Below are 20641 nucleotides of genomic sequence, written 5' to 3' on the forward strand. Positions count from 1 at the left end.
GGGGTATCAATATTCCAAGCTGAAAATTGTAAAATGGAATCATTGCTTCCCTACTTCAAAGTATCACACTTGAAAAAAAAATCAATAGGACATGCGACTGTGTGTATTATACTCAACTTTTTTTGTCAAACCATCTATTTCTGTTGTTTTACAAGTGCAGACGTAACAAGAGAAAAGCAATGCCTTATTTAGGCTTCCAAAAGGACATCCATGCTGTGAAGAAGTCTTTAGGGTGGCTTATTACTGTTATCGCTGTTGAAGAATGCTTAAATTTTTTCAGGAAAACAATACTAGAAATATTCCAAAGTACATTTGAATTAGCCTTTCCAATTCTTTCACCTTTTTTCTCCCTCAAAATTAATTACTGCAGATACAAGTACTCATTTCTGAATGGCTATGAATACAATTTAATATGTATGTTTGATATATACCTATTGCACATTTTCCATAGCAAAACAAAAGAAAACATCCAACTTGCAACTGTCTCTTTCCTCGCCGGAGCTTGAGTCTTGTGCTAGCACCACGATCCTCGCAGCTGGGATGTCCGCACAATTAATACCAATCAGCCAGGAGTCTGGAGTGTGTTAAAGCAAGAAAATTTCTCATACGTGATTTTCAGTTTAAAAACAGTAAATATTTCATTTCCATTCACCCATTTCCATTCGCACTCTATAGGCAAAAATGGACCCATTTTTCTGTCTTCTACGCGATTCCTCTCCTTTCACCTACAGCATTTTCCCTCTCCCACTTTGACTTTCTTGGCTTCCCCATTCCCCTATTTTTCTCAGTGAACATTTCTAGTGTTTGCAGTACCTGTTTCTCGCAATGTTTCTTTAACCGCTATTGAAAATGCTGAACAAGTTTCTTCTGTGTCTTGCTTTCTTACCTACTAAATCATCCTGGAGGTAAAATATCCATCTTTATTTTAACTCCACTGAGGGGATACGTGATTGCAACTGTAATCTACTGCAATTCACTTAAATTAAAGCCAGTTCWGTGATTCTTAATTTGCCTGGATTGAGAATAAAGAGGAAAATCTTACCTCGTTTCATGCGCACATGTGGCTAGAGGTTTGGTTTCTTCGAGTATGTTTTAAAACAGTAAAATGAGACCATTTTCCCAACTCCTATCTCTTGACTACAACTTTCTTCCAGTTAAATGGTAAATGCAAGATTTTTAATTAATCATGTGGTTTATTTATTTTTCATCTCTTCCATCTCCCCATGATTAAGTCTCAGTTGCTAAGATGAATTAACTTCATTTCCTCTTCACTCAAATCTGCATTTTTAGACATGAAATGTGTTGTCCTACCTCTTTGCTGACAAGTGACTATTCCTCTTGATTTTGCCCTTCTCTGACTCTATCCCCAAGTTCCAACTAGCCATGTCATACAAGACTGGCAATCATAAATAGGCATCTCCTCACCTTCTACCTCTTTTTGATTTTTCTGCTCAAATTTTAATTTCAATTTCCCTCTCATCAGTAGAAACACCATTCCTGATGCTCCCACAGTACTAGAATGATTTGCTGCTCCTGAGTCATGAATATATTCTCCTCTCGATACCAGCCTGGAAAATGCTCATGAAAAATGAGGAAAAACTGGATGGTTTCCTTCCCTTTTTGGCACGTGGATCTAGGATAGCAGACATGTGTACACATGCCCAGATATACAAGGATAGTTTTTTGCTTCCTATGTGCTCCCTAAATTTGGAGAATATACAGGAGAACTAATGGTAGCAAAAGAAACGCTTTAATCTTTGCTTACTTTAGCTCTGGTGGCCAAAAAGCAGCAGCTATTTCGCCCAGTGCAGTACTTCTCAGCCGATCTCTGAGACTGCCAAAGGTGGCAGCAGGACCAGCCTTAGACCAACTCCACGGTACTCAAGGACCTTCCTCCGTCCGGGGAAGCRACCAACCACTTCAAGTCCCCTTTATCTTGCCAAAACGGTCTAGTTTGGCTCTTACAAGAATGATGAGTGAGACCAAGTCTCTTGATTTTTTTTTTTAAATCTTTCATCATCTAAACACATCCTTTTCTAAGCAAACCAGCCATGAATTTCCAGAGAAGACCAAAAACCTTAAAACCTCTTTGGAGGGGCTGGCAGCTAAGTGCGTATTGTGGAGTTGGGTCCTCTCCTGGTCAGCGGAGCCAGACCTGAGTCCTCCACGCGCCGTCAGCGAGAAGGAACAGCGACAACAGCTCGTGCACCAGCTCACCGAGGAAGCTCTCTGCTCATGCCGTTAGCGCCTCGTTTCCTAACCTAGTTAGGCGATGCTGCTCACCTGAAGGGGAGCACAGCGCTCCGTCACAGCGAGGCCTGACAGATCCCGCAGCTCAAAACCCTCAAAGCCGATTAAAACCCAGCGGCAGGAAGCCACCGCCCGCACGCTGCGCCAGCCAGAAACTCGGGCAAGAGCCTGCGCTTGTTGAAAAGTAACGTTAAGCCCAGAATGAAGCCTYAAAAGACAACATGGGAAATTCTCGGGCTTAAGCAAAAAGTAAAGTGCTCTAAATAACTCCAGCCCCTTCCTGACTCTCGCAGGAGGAAGCAGCCGTCACGTCCCGGCACGTAACTGGGACACGCTTGCTGAACAGACTTCTGCTAACCCGTTGTGCCTCGCGCGGGCAGCTTGTAGCTTTAGAAAGGAAGAAAGGAGCGGGAAAAAGAGCTCCAAAATTATCTCAGCGAAAGTCAGTGATCCTTACAGAGTCCCAATTCACTTTCATTGAGTAGTTTCACCCCTAAAATACGTTTCTCCTGTCGCCGCCCCGGCGGCTCAGCAGCCCCCGCGATTCGGTTCGGACAGCCCTGCCCAGCGCCACGTCCTCGGCCCCAGCAGCCTTGCCTTCCCTCCGCCATCCCCTTTCGCRGCACGTTACGTCTCAATTTCGTTCCCGCAGTTTGTTGCCAGCAAAACTTTCCAGGGCTCTGAGCCGGTCACGGCGGAGAGCTCATCTTTAACCCTACAACCTCCCGGGGTTTCGGCCAGCTGAGATATTTGCCTGTCATGACAATGCTGTACAATCTAATAATTCCCAGCAGCACAATTTGTCTTTAATAAAATAAAAAACCCACGTAGTCTGCTGTATTCTGTTACCRGGCTCTGCCGGCCTTTAGCAGTCCCTCCGTCCTCCGCACTGCCTCCCGGTGCCGCTTCTCAAAGCAGCAACGTGTGGGATTTTTTAACCTTTTGTAACAGCAGACAGAGAGAAAACCCATGTGTATAATTTATTATATTATTTWAAATTCCAAATTTGGTCAACCTACAGCAACCCCAAGGCTTCTCCCTTGTATGAGAACTGGAGTTTGTAGCCCAAAGGTACAGGAGTTTATTTTGGATCATTTCTCCTCCAAACATATTAGCAGGGAAAAAACCCAAACAAACAACAAAAGCAACATCAAAAAATACATTGCCAAGTCAAATAAATTATCTAAACACAAACATTTCAAAGGGCAATCTGCTGGTAACAAGTGCCAGCACGTGTCAAAGAAACTAAGAATTTTAATTATCACCCTTGTTTCAGGGGGAATTACTGCCCTAATGAAAGAGCGTGGCTGCACAGCTCACCAGTTTCTAAATCAGACTGCTTTTAAAAGTAGCATCAGAYGGACTAAATGAACAGTCGCTGACAAATGCTGTCAATGACACTAGAGAAAAGGAGCTACTAATTTAAAGCACCCAAAATAGATAATTAAAAGTAAATTAAATGAAATGGGAAAAGAAGCTAAAAATCCTAATGCAAATACAAATAATTTCATTATATATTCTTTTACTTAGCATTTTTTTTTAATTTAATAATTCTTCTTAGGTACTAGAGAACAACAGGGCTGATTTGTGCCTAATGATGCAAACCATTGCATAATCATTTAATAAAAGTCTCTAATTTTCACTTTAGATTAGATTCAGGCAGAGACAAAACTCAAACGTCGGATACYCGTGCGTTGCAGCAGCACCCTCGTTGCCAGCGTACCGGTGTGCAGGTATCCCTGGAAACGTCCCCATCAGCGTCCTGAGCTCCAGCTACCCGCAAACAGACACCAACCAAAAACCCCGTTCAATAAGGAGTAAAAAACAACGCTCAAACCATGCATTCGTTTTGCAGCTTGCAAAGCTCACCCAGGTCTGCGGGACAAAGYACTTTCTGCGCTCTAAGTTTTTAAAAAACACAGAGATGCGTCTCCAAGGACCAGCCTCGCCCCTGATCCGTGTTCCCGAGTAACCAAACGTGTCGGCTCCAAACCAAGCGGTTAGGGGGTTCTTTTAAAAGCGAGGCAGACTCAGCAGGAGGGGGTAAACCACCACCAAACAGCCCCTCGCGAGGAGGGCGGCAAAAGCGTCCTGGCTTTCCGCTCCGGCTCGGGGACCGGAGGTGCAGCGGGAAGCCGGGGCGCGCAGCCGGGGCCGGCGGCGCCCGCAGCATCACGCACGGGACCGCGGCGGCGGCAAYGGCAGGAGCCCAGAGCAGCGAAACGTTCCTCCGAGGAGCGTTCGGACCGAAGAGAAGTATTTTCAAATCATGCATTTTTCMTTTGGAAAGCCCAGGAGCACCGAAAACCACAGTGCCAGTGTCAGTCCCGGGTACATCTGTACTGTTCAGCACGCACAGAATTGAGACAGGGTCATAAAAAAGCAGCACGGCATAAAAAGCTTCTCCCTTCGGAACCCATCTCTGAGATTTTGTGTAGACACAGATGCRTGTATAAATGCAAACAAACCTTCCCTCTGCCTTGTGAAGGGGAATAAGGAGACRGGGTGCCTTTTAATCAGAGTTTATGCAATGCACAGACTGGTTCTTTCATTTTAATTAACTATTAAAACTCAAGCCACGGAGCAATTGAGTTAAAAGAAGATGGATAGCATGTTTCTTTAAAAATTGTTAAACGGTAAATTACTGTCGACTACTCTGCAAGCRGGGTGGTACTGCGCTTTTTTTAACGGCAGCAAATCTTTGAAAGTTCAAAGCCAACCCTGTGACAACACAAGCATGATGGGCTTTAACGTGGCTAAGGGCGGTTTYGCAGTTCACAAGGATCACAACATGCTTTTGTAGGAAAGCTGTATCTCTCACTATAGTTATCTATTTATGTGGAAGATATGATAAAAGATACACGGATACATAGAGAGACAGAAAAAGTTAAATTTCCCTGCAAGTTTCTCCTGCACAGTTGCCCTACTGTGTCCGGCACAGCGGGTGCTAGAAATGTGCATATTGGGAAAAAATAAATAAACAAACAGAAGAGCAAGCCAAAAGGCCAGGCGGCTCTCGCAGGGGTCAGAGCACTCCTTGTTCGAACCGACTGCCCCCTCACCTGCCGAATCCCTAGGCGGTACGCGAGGATGCGGTCCACGGCGTCGGGGTTCATCTGGGTCCACTGGAGACTGTAGGAGTAAACGCGGGGCCTGTTCTGCCATAGTGGGTTGTAAGTGTCATAGTAAAACTCCGGAGCATACGCTTTGCCTGCAGGAAATACAAAACCAAAACAAAAGCAGAAAAAAAAAGAAAAAAAAAGAAAGAAAGAAAAAAACAATATAGAATGATCAGATGGTGAGTTTTGGAACTTTTGGAAATCAAGATTTTTGGAAAATTTTGATTTTAAGTTGCTGTCTCTCTCTCCTCCTTTCATTTTGAGTCATCTGGTCATTCCTCCAAAAGCGCATTTTGGAATTATTTGCCCGTCCATGTTTTTGAAGGATCCCTGACAACGCTTTGCCTTTGCCATTAGCTGGTGCTTCGGGACATCCCTGGCCCAGGCGAGGGGAGCCACTAATGGAGCCAGCCTGGAGGAACGGAGCAGCCCACGGCACTAACTTTTCATGACCTAGTTGGCTAAAACGGAGATAGGAGAGCTGCATAGAAGGACGTGCTGACGACTGCCGTGCTTAGCACAGCTAACGTGAACCGGCACCCCAAAGCTGGAAGTACAGAACGGTATTTCCAGGGACTGCTGCTGCCGGCACATCTTCTCTTCTCCCACTTCCCAGAGGRGAATGGCTATAGGCCACCTTTGTCGACCCTGTAGATGTGCAGAATTTACAGCTTTAGGTACATTATTTAGCTGAACGCATACATATATATGTATATATGTACAAACATGCACAACAACTACAGAGGAGGAAGGAACATCTGACACTGCATTTTGGACATAGGAGCATTTCACTGTTACTATATTCTTCATCTTCAATAAATATGAAAAACCTAAGCATGATTTCCCTGACATAAGACAAAAGCTTAACTGAATTCACCACGGTGGACTTTCCTTTGACTTAARGCCACAAATCAGAGTGCCACCTTCACATGCAAATTGTCCTTCTGGCTTCTGGAGCRTCCCGCAACGAGCAATCTGCGCGTAACAGCCAAAACGACATCGCCACCTCCGCCGGGCCACCGGCCAAACGCCCTGCAGAGCTGTCTTAAGACCAAATGCGTTTCAGACGCAAAAGAGATCACCCCAGCAYGCTGCAAATCGATTTTCTACTGAGCAGCTTTTCATTTCTGCTTTATGATCCTTCTTCTAAACTTGTCATCCAAACAATGCAACATCGCTCTGCTTTCCTGAAGGAAAGTTAGGATTGAGCTGAAATGAGTTTTAATCATAGAATCATAGAATCAGTAAGGTAGGAAGGGACCTCTGGAGATCAGCTAGTCCAACCTCCCTGCTCAGCAGGGTCACCTAGAGCATGTTAGACAGGGTTGCATCCAGGCRGGCCTTGAAGATCTCCAGAGAAGGAGACTCCACAACCTCTCTGGGCAACCTGGTCCAGGGCTCCGTCACTCTCACAGTGAAGAAATTCCCCCTCACGTTCAGGCCGAACTTCCTGTGCTTCAATTTCTGCCCATTGCCTCTTGTCCTGGCACACGGGGCAACTGGAAAGAGTTTGTCTCTGTTGGATTTGTAGGAAATGTTTCTAATGACCAGCTTCTGTCCTGATAGATGCAGCAGGGACCAACTCTGTCTCTCATGCCCTGTCTCTGTCTACGCTCCCACCTGTAGCAGCCAGGTCTCCACAGAGAAACTGCGGAGAGCTGGGAAAAATGAAGAGTGAAACTTCAAAACAAAACAGCGGAAAACCTCCACAAAGTCTAGTTTAACAAAGATTTTGCCTTAGAATTTCCTTTGTCCCCTCGAAACTGCTGCAGACTGCTCCGTTCCCTCTGTGGCTCTGAAATGTTCCTGTCTACACAGGTGTGAAACATGAGCGTGCTGGGACAGTAATGGACCTTAGGGTATGGACCACACTCTCCACTGGTGCCCCACCAAGCTGGGGAGCTCTGTGGGACCCTGAAAGGAGATGACCAGCTCCGCATGGACAAGCTGGCAGGCTCCGATGGTCTCCTCTGTGCCAAACACCCTCCAGGGCCTGCAGGCGCTGAAAAACGACTTGCCACTAGAGAAAACCAAGGGCAGATGAGGCCCTTCCAGCTCCCCAGACTCACAGCTCTGTCCTTCTCTTCACCCTCTACGGGGATTTTGCCAGTGGAAATAATTATGAAACGTAAAGAAAAACCCAGGACACGGGTTCCCTTCCCTTCATGGGAAGACTTGGTCTACCTGCTTGTGTTTCCCTTCATCGCTGCTCCGTCAACGGGGTGCCCATCATAGTGGCACCCACTCAGCCCCTCCCCGTTAGGAATTGGGAGCTTGAGCTGAAACACACACTGTATTTAACTATTTTCTGCTTAAAACTATTCCTATCCACAGGTATAAACAGAGATGGGGTGGGGAGACATATTGCTCCAGAAATACGAGAACTTCAATCATTGGAAAGGTAGAGAGAAGAGGGGAAAAGAGGGAAAGCGTGAAAAGGGAGAAAGGAAAAGTAATAGAAAGGAAAAAACCTGCAGTATTTAGAACAGTCRTGTTAACGTGCAGGACAAGGATGAAGACAGCCTGAGGGCTAACGGTGTGGGTCACAAAGTGCCCCCAGACTCACCGTGGGGGCCTGGGATGCTCTGAGCCTAAGACAGAGCTAGAAGCTGCTATCAGAGGCCATTTCATGGGGAAACCCCGCACATGGTGCCCATGGCTGCTGARCACCGTCACTGCACCCAGCGCACACATCGGTGTACGGCTGCACGGTGTTTCCGTTCCKGGCCCGTCTTCTTTCAGATGGAAAACGTGGAAAAAATTCTGAATAATTCACAAGCCAAATAATTGCAATGTAAAGTACTTTCTGCTTGTATGTGGCAAAGAGAATAACCTTCTGTTGGACAAGAACCAAAGCCTAGAAGAGTGTTCCTGTGTGCAGGCCAGCCACAAGATTCACCCATCTCAGACTCCCAGCTTTTACCTGCTTGCCTGGGACCCAGGCATAAAGTTCGGGGCTCAGAAATAAATAATAGTGTTTCCTTTGCAAAACCGTAAAAGCAGAACACAAAGGTGGTTCTGGGTGCCTTGCTTTGAACACATGCCAATTTTGTTGTGATTATTGAGAAAGCTTTCACCTTCGGGTGTGTCACCCCTTCAGGCCACGTTTTTCTTTGAAAGGATGAAAAGCTCTTTCAGGGAGAACAGCTTTGCCGGGCTGACCAAGGAAGCTGCACACGCAATCAGGCCAGATCGGAGCAGACAGCTTGGTGCTGGAGCAGCAAACAACAGCACTCAGGAGGAAATGAAGCAAAGCAAAACTGCTGTTCTGAAAAATGAAATGCAAGATAAATAAAAAGAAAATCAGCGGTTGATAAGATTTGTTTCTCTTGTTTAGGTGCAGTGGAAATAATGGAGAAGAGCTCACGCTGAATGCAAATAATAATCCTGCCTGTGCTACTGCAGATGGACATAATGGCATCTCTGGGGGTCTGCAAAAAGGATCCATAATTAGACGCCTGCCACAATATGGGCACTTGAACAACACAGTCACCTTTCGTGAAATAATGAGGTCTCATGAAGTGCTGCATTATTCTAAATCCATGCTAGCAGAAGAGCTTTCTGGTGAGAATGGAAATGTTGAAAATTTAACAACACAACATTAAGTTCTTAACTTGAGAACTTTAGAAGTACCGAGAAAGCTGAATAGTGTTTTAGCATATTCAAGAAGTATATGTCACCTTTGAGGGAACAGGAGTGATTAGACACATGTACAGTTTACTTGGGCTCGCAGATCTCACCTATCCCCAACAGCTTTTTTTCCAACTCAAGATAAGTGCCTGAAGAACACAGGTGGTGCCTCCATCCAGCTACACCGTTGCTAGCAGGAGATGCTGTTCAGCAAAGATTCTCCCTTGTAATAATAAAGAGATGACGAACAAGACTTTGCAGTAGTCCTTGGCCCTGTGTGACCTGAAAAGTGGGATGCAGCACTCGGCTTGCAGTTAAGCACCTATATTATTAAGGGTTAGTTCTGTAGCTCCCAGCCCTGGTCTTGCTTGGAAAAGGTTATAGAGACTCCTCAGCCACACAACCCACCGTGCATCTGTTGGAGCTACCAGCTCAAACTCCATCTTCTATCTAGTTTTCTTCCTACAGTCCCTTCAACCTGATCTTCCTTCAGAATGAAATCCCCTTGTTTTGTTCTGCATATGAGAAACAGTTGCCTGGCTCATACCACTTGCCCTTTAAGAGCACAGCAGAAGTGACCTTCCTCTCYGACTCATCAGCTTTTGCAGCATTCAAAGATTTGTGAAAACAATTTGGGACAAAYGGACATACCTCTGCCTTCTGTTGGCTCTATGATCAAGCCTTGCCAGTCTTTTGCTAACTGGACATAGCCATGCCAAACCGACCGCGCTGATATTGCCATTTAATGGGACTGAGATCCACGGTGTGGAAGGGACCCTCCTTTTTTGGATTTGCACCCTGGCACGTGGGTGCTCCGTGTCCCCGCAGGCCGGCCGCTCCGTTCCAGCAAGCAGCTCGCACAGGTACAAACTCAGGCAGCGCAGCCCTGGAAAGGGCAACCTTGCYGAGAGACAGGGCTCCAGCAGGTCCTGAGGGAGGAGGGCTTAATGCCAGGATAGCTTGTGTGTCTGTTAAGGCAATCCGAAATCAGGTTTAGAGCTCCATCAACATGTRCTAGTTTTAATTGATCCCTCCCCTATCTACTTGCGCTGCTGCATTCCTAGGAACTGTGACGCTTGGGGCTCTGCCAGGAAAAGGATACACGACACAGCTTAACGTGGAGTATATTGTTTGTTTTCCTTTTTACTGCTAACAAAACATTAATTTTTTTAAAACCTTCTGAATATGATGCATGTGCAAAAGACAGAAGTCTGTGGCTGTGTGGAGGGAGGGTGGGGACAGGGTAAGGAGAGGAACACAAAATACAATTTTGCTCATTTGAGATTGTCARTGCATGAGGCAAGAACATAAATAGATCAAATATTTGTGTTTGAAGGCTACACTGCTAAAAAGCCCCTGTGTATTCTTCCACAGCTCGGGGGGAGGAGGGGAAAAGGGTTGCCCGGCACTAGGAGAGCAATTCCACATCCTGCTGCATTTGCTAGTGCTGCTCCATCAAAGCGAAAGGGTCTCAGTGTGCAGACCACAGTTACGGGTAATTGTGCTCACAGGCACAAAGCAGTTGTTCAGGATYTTATTTAACTCACTCCTCACAGGAAAAGGAAAATCAGCACCCAATTCTCTGCCCAAGTTCATCTAGATTTATAAGTAATGCTGAATATTGGGATGTCCCAGYCCTACCAGACCATGCTGAGCTGTTGTTTTAATCTGAAATCAGAAGCTCTTCTGAAAGGTAGAGATACTGCAGAAGTCTCCCCTTACTCCTCRGGAACAGCAGTTTTTCATACTTGAGTCTTTAATTTCAAGAAGCTATTCTCTTCCCTCCCCCCCCCCGCCACTGAGCTGTTTTAGTGTACTTGCTGCATCTCTACTTAATCTCAACCAGATCAGCAGCCAGTGGACCATCCTACACGCACAATGCGAGCTCTTCTCCAGGGAAGCATTTATTATCTTGGCAGGCTTTTTAAGAAAGTGCACTGCTCTATCCCCTATCACTGTAAAACATCTGTAGTTAAAATTTGCAACATATTAACTCCTATGAAAGCCTGGAAGAGGAATTCAGGGAGATGCAACAGTAGCTCTCAGGCAATATTGATCTGAGTATTTGACTGTGATTAATTAATGAAGCACAACAGACTGCATTTTTCAAGGTCCTCTGTGAGYAGCAGCTCTAAACATCATTCCCAGYGTGTCTTTTAGGTGGGACAAGATABGGCAAAGCACTTTCAAACTCTGGCAGAATGTGAGGGCCATTGCTGTCTGTTGGAGTATTTCCCCTTCTCTCACCAYCAGGTCTCAGGRTCCCAGGAATAAATACTCACATGGCCATGCCAGCACAGCTCCACWATTTTGCATTTCACATCTTCAGCCAAGCACTATGTCAGGCACCCTGCTAGTGAGGGCTAGCTTCTACAGCTTCTTACATGAGGAGGAAACTATTCATTCTATAGGRGAAAGTGGGAAGAGCCCACCAAAAAAATTCAATTAAAAATGCTGAATTGTTAATTCAGAAATTCTATTGTATTTTATCTTGGTTTATGTTTTGATTGTGTTTATTCCTGCATTKGGTTGGATGTTGTTCTAGGCAGACTTCCTTCACTCCTAGTTGTTTCCAGTGGTGCAAAGTTGAGACTTTCACAGAACAAGGCTCACCATGGGGACTAGCTGCTTTACTCACCCCAAACCCCACCAAAAGTCTGACCAGGAAATAAATACTCCATGGTTGAACGTTTCATAGAAAAAGTGGGAGAAACCAGAACATGATGCACTCCGAATATGAGGAGTAGTATATAGGTTCCCTAAGGGGTGATGGGACCATGCTTCCTTCCCCACTGAAAGCACCTCTAGACCCAAGCCTGCCTGCAGGCAGGACTTGCTGAAGCAACTTGGGACTGGTTTGGGCAGGTCCTACGCTGGCATAGGAAGGGGGTAGACTCCAACACAACTGAGGCATCTCTAACAGGCTCATAAACTACGCAGCTGAGATGTACAGAATACACACTGTTTCTCTCCTCCTTCCTAAATGCAAAGCTTAACCATGACAAACAGGAAYAACCCTGAATGTCAGCAGAACAAGGCACACAGCAGTTTGCAAAACCCTCGCAACAACTCCAGCCACCATCATGACCACTGAGCCCTAAAGGCTTTTGCTCTGGATTTATAGAAACACCGAGCAGCATGGCCTGGATTACAGCTCTCCAGGAGCTTCTTGATGCGCAAGGAGGTACTGCATTTCTATATATAATGGCASTGATGCCTTTTCCTATGTTTCTAAACAAGAACTAGTTTTTAATTTAATTGGTAGGGGCTCAACTAATACATRCTGACCAAACCATAAGCAGGCATCATGTTTTTGCTGACATAAAGCAAAATATGGGGATAGCAGCCCAACAGCATTAAAGAAGATACTTTAGCAGATGGTATTAAAAGTTGTTATTTCCTTATAGATAAGAATCATCAAGTTACAAGCCTAATTCTGGTAATTATTTGTTTCGTAATGAATATAAGACTGGATCAGGAAGAGAAACAAACATCATCAGTCACCACTGCAGGTCCTGACTGCTGGAGAGCAAATGCAYTACTCTCCTGCAGCAAGAGCCCCTCGCAGTCCAAGAGCCTTTTGGCCATCATTAGCAYCTCTTGTGCAGCTATTTGCAGGCATCATTTGAATTCCTCCAGGCAGCACATTCAAAAATATTATCTACTGACTCTCTACTAGCATAAGGTCAAAAATGGTATTAAAGACAGCATGGAACTGATTCATAAAAAACAAACAAGCAAATAGGGGAAAAAAAAAATCCTTCAGCTGCTTACTGTTAAATTCATGCTACATCCCCCCTGCACTCAGTAGGATTTCAGCAAATGCTAAAGTGCTGTCCTGAACAGAAATGTGCTGAAACACTGCTAAAACAGTTCCCAAATTGATACCTATTAGAGAAACACATCTACCATTCATAGGAGATCTTTCCACAGTGCTTTACAGATTACTCAGTCATTTATCCCTTAGAAACTTAGAAAAAGAAAAAAAAAAACTCTAAAAGAATTGTTTCACTCCAGTTGCCAATACATGGTTTCCAAAGTAACATAAGAAATCAGGAACGTGCATTGCAAATTTAAATTATAATGAGTGCAAACACAACCCACTGATTTCGAGCAATGGCAATAAAGTGARCAACTACATTCTCTCCCTAATGATACCGGCTGACTACGAACCACAGATGGAGTTTCAGAGTCTTGGGTTAGTGTTTGTGCGGGCTTGTCATACAGAGACAAACAGTAGGAACAGTGCAGGCACAGCACCAGCAATACTGACAGCTTTAGTAGACACGCAGACAGGGTACTTAAGGAATCATTTCCTTGCATGGTCTGTTTATGTTCCCCCCATCTTCATATCTGCTAATTTCCTTGGCATTAGATGGTTTGCAAATGCAGCATCTTTACTGTCTCCACCCTGTGTTGGCAGTGCATATGCACTTTAACTTAACGTGAAAGGAGTTCAGTATAAGCRATGATCAGGGTGCCTTGCACTTTATAATGGCAGCTATAAATGCTTAGGGAAAAAATAAGATAAAGTCAGAGATTTACAAATGCTTCCTGTTCTGGCAGTTCAGCTCCAGACCTTTCTATCTTTAAAATGCATGACAGGTATAAAACATAAGCAAACCAACAYGTTTAACTGTAAAATACTGGGAGATACAAAATTTATGAAAAATGCTACCTCTTACTGTGCTCTGTTTTATTACAGGATATATATTTTATGAATGACTTTCAGAAAGAGAAAGCATTTTCTATTCCTTATTTGCTTATGCGAAAGGAAACATGTCTTTCCACTCTCTTCTGGTCCTGCTGCTGGAGTCGTCCCCCCTCGCCTCTGGTGACACCTGCCACAACCTTCCTCTCAGTCTAACAGCTCCCATCAGCTGGTGCCCATCAGTCTCCAGTCCACCCCAGCCTCCCCTCCTGTTGCAATCTCCGGACTACCTGCCTACATGCTAAGAAAGCTCGTGACMCATCATCAGCCTTACCTGTCTCAGTCCCCTGCTCCTGACATGCACGAGCCAAAGTGACTTTGCAAAAAAMCAGAAGTTCAAAGCTTGGTTAAAAGCAAAACAAAATTCTTTGGTACCTCCAAATCAAACCTTTTCGTTTTGAAGCTTTGTGCATTTTCGAGCATACGGGGTAGGTGGCTTATTTATAGCATTTCAGAAGATAAAAGGAATGCATTTCAACATCTAGAAAAGCCCTTTCCTAAAAATATTTGGCCAAAACTGCTTTTAGAGGTGAACACATTTTTTATAGCCTTAGTCCCACTGAAGATTCTTCCTGTTCAAGTACCAGAACCAGACTTCCATCCCTGTTCTCCCTGACTTTCATAACAGCTTTAATAAAATAACCTTCCTCTCTTCTTCTGGAGAGCTTGTTCTGCTTCTCGAATCAAGCCTCCCTTGGCTTTCTGAGGGTCCTYTGCTCTTTTAGACAACTTAAAGGCTCCAAGAGACTCCACTGSTGTTCCCTTCTACCATTCTGCATTTCATATACTGCCAGCTTCRTATCAAGTCCTAACAGAAGTCTCTCTTTCTTCACATGGCTTACCTCTAAGCAAAATAAAAACTTGGCTTATTTCTTTGATATCTCCCTCTGCCTCTGCTTATGAACACCATCATCCTCAAGCCMCTGAGATTTGGATCCTGTTCTTCATTTGGGACTTTCTATAGCACCTTAAATCTTTCCAGTTGTACTGCTACCTTGTGGGTTTAGTCTGCGCRGTGGTTTTAAGATACTGCCTGGCCATAACTCACAGACTGATGCTAAAGAGCACAGACCAAGGCCTTCACCAGGTCTTCCTGAAGAGTGATTCCAGGTACTGATACTGCTTGGAGCCAAATACAGAACCTGCAAATCACAGCAGGTTATAATCTGTGTCCCCACCTGCACTACTGAGGTGAACTTTGATATGGTAGGTTATCCTCACATRGCAAAATAAGCAGAGAGAACTACTGATCAGACGAGAAAGAGGCAGCCAGGACTGCAAAGCAAAGGTGGGTTGGAGCCCAGAGCTCCAGAACGAAGGTCAGGGCCCCAAGCAGTGACAAATGCGAACTTGCTGGAGGGAAGATCCCAGGACTCTGGTTTTTGGGAAAGAAGGCTAACTTCAACTGTAACACAACGGCTGGGCTATGCGGCTGAAGAGGAGCTTAAGCGCAGAGCGGTGCTGAAGCTGATCAAGGACGAACATCATTAATAAATAAACCCCCTGAAGTAGGCCGATGAGGACCCTGCTTTAGGGAGTTTTACTGCCGGAACAGAAGGTCTCGTACCCGCTGTTCCCAAGGCGGTGGACCTGGGGACAAGGCTTTCACAACCTCTCCCAATAGCTCCGGCTTCACAAGGTGGCCAGCACGTAAAGACTGGATGCGCTGGCAGTGCTGTCCAGCAAGTTGACTCATGTCCTGTACAAGGTTTGCTTCGAGCCAATAAACCAACATCTCAGCTAACACTTAAACTAATATAAAATCACGCTGCAGAAAGTGCTACACGTCCCACCCGAGGGACACCTCTGCACGGCCCGTAGCTATTTCTTCCGCCTCTCCCGCGGGCTCCCGGGTAGCAGCGTCCAGCCGCGCGCCCGCAGCACGCGGGATGCCGCGCCGGCACCAAACGCGATGCCAGCCGAAACCAAACGTGACATCTACTGGCTGAACAGGGGAAGGACTCGCCCTGCAGCCCTCTCCTCCTCCTCGGCTGTGATCACAAGCTGTTCCTTCTTCCATCCAAGCCCGATCACAGGGACAACTAATCGCAGCGTGCCGCCGAGTTTCAGGTCAATTCACTTTGGCCTAACACGTCTGCTCCTCAGCAAGAGCTTCGAGCTAATTTYAAGTTGGATTTATGAAGCTGCAAAACGTATTTGGATTTTCTTTCAAACCGGTGACGTTAAAACGTGGCCYGTGTGATGGCGTTTCGAGGGCTAACCACATGGAAATGCAGTTCAGGACGGTCTCAAGCTCCCTGAGCTGCCTGCCGCCCTCCTGGCGAGCCTTCGGCCAGCTCACTCGCACGCGTCCTGGCACGGCGTGTTTCCAGGTCTCAGTTATCTTTATTTATTTGTTTTTTTTTTTTTTTTAAACATATACACGTACATGCCCCCACATACGTATGCTGTGCAGACGCACACACGGCTGTCTGTGCCCAAATAGAAACTAGTTACTTAGTGCATTTCAAAAACAAAAAATAAAAAGTAGGAAAAGGGAAAGAAACTTTGTTAGAGGCGGTAATTTACCCGTCACCTGAGCGAACGCTTCAGAGCGGAGCCTTGGGCTGCGAGGGCGTCGCGGGCGCCCGGAGCCGTCCCGGCTCACGGCCCCAGGCCGGCTGCTTTGCTCCGCGGCTCTTCCGCGGGAAGCAGCACGACGTCGACACCCGGTGCGCTTCGGGCACTGCCCCTCCGCCCCTACGTTTTCAGGAGACGTCCTGGGCTCACTAGCACTGTCACAGCCTCCATGGTCTCCGAGGCCTTTGATTAAAAGCAAACACCTGCCGTGCCTAACAGAGAAATGAAAAGTAATTCTTTGCATGATAGTGATGCTTCAGGAGAAATTTTAGGACCCCACAAGCAAGCCTAGAGGTCATGTATGGTCTCAGACTATTTTTTTTTTTTACCTCCTGAAGATCCCAACTAACCATGACTGTCCCTAGGTTGGAAAATCTGCAAGATACACGTTAACATGCAGGCACAATAATTATTTGTGCTGACACCGTTGCCTGTGTGCCCGAACAAAGGTAAGCACACGCTTGGCTAGGCTAGAGCCTAAATGCTTATTTCTCGGCTCTGGGAATACCTCCGAGCGCTCGATGCGGCTGGGGACATTGCAGTTGGACTTCGGAAGGCTGCTACTGCAAAACAGGGGGATGGCAGAACCAAACGTGACTCTGCGTAGCAGCAGAACAGGGCAAATCAGACACCACGTACACAAAGGAAGAGAGGGGTTAAAAAAAAAAAACCCAAAAATCCACCCCACCCATTGCCAGTTTGACTCCAGACATGAAACTGGGATATCAGGCTATTGCAATCAGTGACACAGTAAGAAATTTTCTCCTGTCCTTGGGAAAGATATAAACATTACCGCAACCATCATTAAGTGTTGCATGAGAGATTGTAGCTTATATAGTCAGTTTATAGCCTGTAACATTCATTTAGACTTACTGGAAAGCTAATAACTTATAGTCAGCTTGTAATCAAATCTTCCCCAGAGAAACAGCGCTACGGACAGCAGGGAYTTACAAGCAGTTTGTATGCACGCCTTCATACAGAAACAAATTCATTCTAACAATAATTCAAATCACTCCTTCTATAAGCTTTCGCCATACTAAAGCCTCCTAGTTCAGAGGTGCTAAAGAAGCCCCAGCTCCGTCCAGGCTCTCAGGGCCTCACCTCAGACTCACCTTTCCCACCACAGAGCTGAGACCTTCTTCCATCCGGCTGCAAAGGCGCCAGCCTTTAAGAGGGACCCTCAGCACAGTGCATTTACCAGGTGCCACACCAGCGACGGTGAACACCTGGCCACTTCTTCCCTCAAATTCCCACTGGTGAGATACAGGGAAAGGGAAGCAAAACCACAGGTTTCACCTAACGACATAACCTCTGCAGCTGCTACTGGTCTTGACACCTGCTGGAAACTTCTCAAGGGCCTCTCAGAAAATGCAGTCCATGAAAASCATTTACTGCAGCAGGCAGCTTCAAACCAGAGCCAGGAAACTTTGAGTGGAAGTGAGCAGAGCTACAAGAGAAAAGGCAGAGCTACTTTCAGGTGTAATCTGTCCTGGATGTCCACACCATAATCTTGGCATCTCCCCACGGAGCTGAGAGGCAGCTCCCCRTGCCAGCAGCAGTTTGGGCATCTCTGCACCAAGTCGTGCATGATCCATCACGCAACGCAACCCAGGGCCACGCTGCTTCCCCCTCCTTGGCTCTGCTCAGTGCTGGCCACCTGCTGTAGCGCCCGGCCAGAAAAACAGCACCTAACTCCAGGTCTGACACGGTTGAAGACAAAAGTACGGTGGGAAAGAGAAAAGCTGCCGTTCCAGCGGTGCCAGCACATCTGCAGGGCTGACGCAGCTTACTGACAGAGTGGATATTAGTAAAGCTGATTTCGGAAACGAGACTGTGAGCTGCTTCACTGCAACACGGTTTTAAAACAGGCAATTTGAACAAGTTTTCTCCACGTTTAAACATGGTGCCATTTGCAAATAGGTTTAAAGAAAGTCTTGGCMAGAACTGGATTTTGTCCTACTGTTGAAGAATGGTAGGACCAGCCAGATAGAAAGTGAATTATAAGGAACAGTTTAACCTGAAGATTGAAACAGAGGAAAGTAATACCAGATGAATTTGAGTGGGAATTATCAAAAAGCAAAGGCATTTTTTTACTTGGTGCTCTGCAGAAAAAAAAGGCAGCAAATAAAGCAYGTAACAGTGTTTTGCCCCCAAAGTTTTCAATCTATTCAGTGGGAGCTGCAGAGACCCAGAGTGTTCCCCTGACTATACATCATTATTACATTAGACATACTATACCATATAACTAATGAGTTGTTAATTAATTTAATCATGTTGCTTTTGTGTYCCTGAATAGGCGTCGAGAAGGAAGCTTTCGCATGTGCCTAGCTTTGGTGGGCAGCAAWTCAAGAACTTTGGTGAAGAAAAATTAGAGTATGAAGATCTCACCTATGAACAAGTGAAAGCACAGGCTTGGTATCAGGAAGTCGTTGCTCCAGGAATGAGCAACGGTGCTCCAAAAAAGGCAGTTTATGCTCAAAGTTGTGGATAACCTACTACCATCCATCCCAAGCCAATGTTCTCTCAAAATGGGTATATACTTCAAAAACCAGGCAAAACAGGTAAGTGACTTAAAAAATTCTGTACACACAGACAATTTAAATGTGAATATTACTTGCTTCTGTCTTTGCTTCTGACTCTACTGGAGTTCAGCTATGCTCAAGGAATATCTGCCAGTGAGGCCACTTTATCCAGTAATTACTTGAAATACAGTGTACAAGACAGAAATCACATCACTGAAAAATAGCTTCAGTCTTTGATTATTCTTGCTAATGCCTAAGCTCATGGGATAATTTACACAGATTATTTTATTCGTCAAACATGAGCAATAAGAGAAGTGGAAGGGCCATTTTGTGCTCCAGCTGGCGGGAAGGAGCACAGCCCTGAGATCAGAGCTCATGATTTAATAAAACACACGACTCTCAAAGCAATCTTAAGTCCTGCAACAGCAACGAAGCAAGTGATAGTGTGGATAAAAGGTCTCAGGGGAGTTTAGTTAATTTARACTATTATTCCACTGAAACATCTGAGCTGCAGCAATGCCCATGAGTATGGCTGCACTCTCTATTCAAGAGAAGTAAAGTACATTAACCAAAAGTGCTTTCAAATGGTATTTYAGGTCAGGAATCTCCAACTCCCTCCCTCCCTCTGCTCCTTCTTTTCTCTTACCTCCCTCCTCACTGCGTTGTTGTGCCGCTCTGGCCTGCTCCTGTACCCGGGGTGCAGAACTGTGTTCGAATTGCTCAGAACCTGAAGTGACTAGGTCATTTTTGGCTGGAAGTGCCTCAGAAAAGAGCACATCTCCTCTGGTTGACCCCAGTGCACATTCATTCATAAAAAGTAATTTGCAACTTGTAACTGTAAATATTACTGAATCACAGAATGGTGAAGCTTGGAAGGGACCTCTGGAGATCATCTAGTCCAACCCCASGGCTCAAGCAAGGTCATCTAGAGCGTATAAATCCTTTTCTTGGGCACTAAACACTCTTATTAATGGTGCACAGGCAGAAAGTTCCCTGAAGGTGGGAAGCATCAGTAAATACCAGCTCATTAGCGTGCTTAGAGACTGATTTCTGACATAGCTGGTCCTAGGTGGCAGGAAAAACAGGATACTGAGGTATGTAGGACTCTAATCTGATCCTTAGTACTCATTCATGCTGAGCAGGGCATTTGCATGGTCCAATACTCCCTTTCCAGTATTAAAAAACAAATATTGAGCCTAGCCAGACAGATAAACCCAAACCTGGGTCAAAAGCCCAGCCGGAGCYGTGGTGCACGGTACCACATCAAGCAGGTTCATCACTACACTCAAAACCATCACGCTGCCTACGTGGCAACTCCCTGATACTCGTGCAAAACAAGATGATTCCAGTCATCTTTGTATAGAAATTATCACTGCCAATGGCCTTTTTTTAAAAYGCCCCAAAAGTTCCCCTCTGCTGAGCTAATTTCTTACACTGGTTGATTACTATCTGTCAGCAGGTTTGGAATAGGAAAAAAAGAAAAAAATCTTCACCATATACCCAGTATCTCTACCACCATTTTTGATCTTCTAAACAAAAATGCTTAGCTTAGATCTTTCAAAAAATTYGTTTCCTTTTTAGCATGCTTCTGTAATGAATTGAGCTGGGATCAAAACTGAAYTGACTTAAAGGCTGCTCAGACTCATCTTCAGCCAGAAGTCCCTCATATCTAGCCTAGATGCAACTGTTAACAATTTTAACAAGTTCCAATAAAATTCCAAAATACCCTCATTTGTTCACCTGAGCAGCACTGGAAGCTTCCTTTAGAAATGTTCATACCACACCATCCAATTTATAAGAGAAAGGAAAACTGAAGGAAAAGAAAGTAG

At 45.4% G+C, this 20641-nt stretch overlaps 1 protein-coding gene across 1 annotated transcript in view; it reads right to left on the reverse strand.

The window, feature by feature from the left end:
• Positions 1 to 20641, reverse strand: part of MDGA2 (MAM domain containing glycosylphosphatidylinositol anchor 2) — a 209667-nt gene that overhangs the window by 36706 nt on the left and 152320 nt on the right. The window contains exon 10 of the mRNA XM_085297875.1: positions 5313 to 5461. Within this exon, the coding sequence (XP_085154001.1) occupies positions 5313 to 5461 (149 nt within the window). The remainder of the gene's footprint in view (positions 1 to 5312; positions 5462 to 20641) is intronic.

This window comes from Rhea americana, unplaced genomic scaffold (genome assembly GCF_003343005.1).
Source record: "Rhea americana isolate MKP2758 unplaced genomic scaffold, rheAme1 scaffold_131, whole genome shotgun sequence".
Lineage (NCBI taxonomy): Eukaryota > Metazoa > Chordata > Aves > Rheiformes > Rheidae > Rhea > Rhea americana.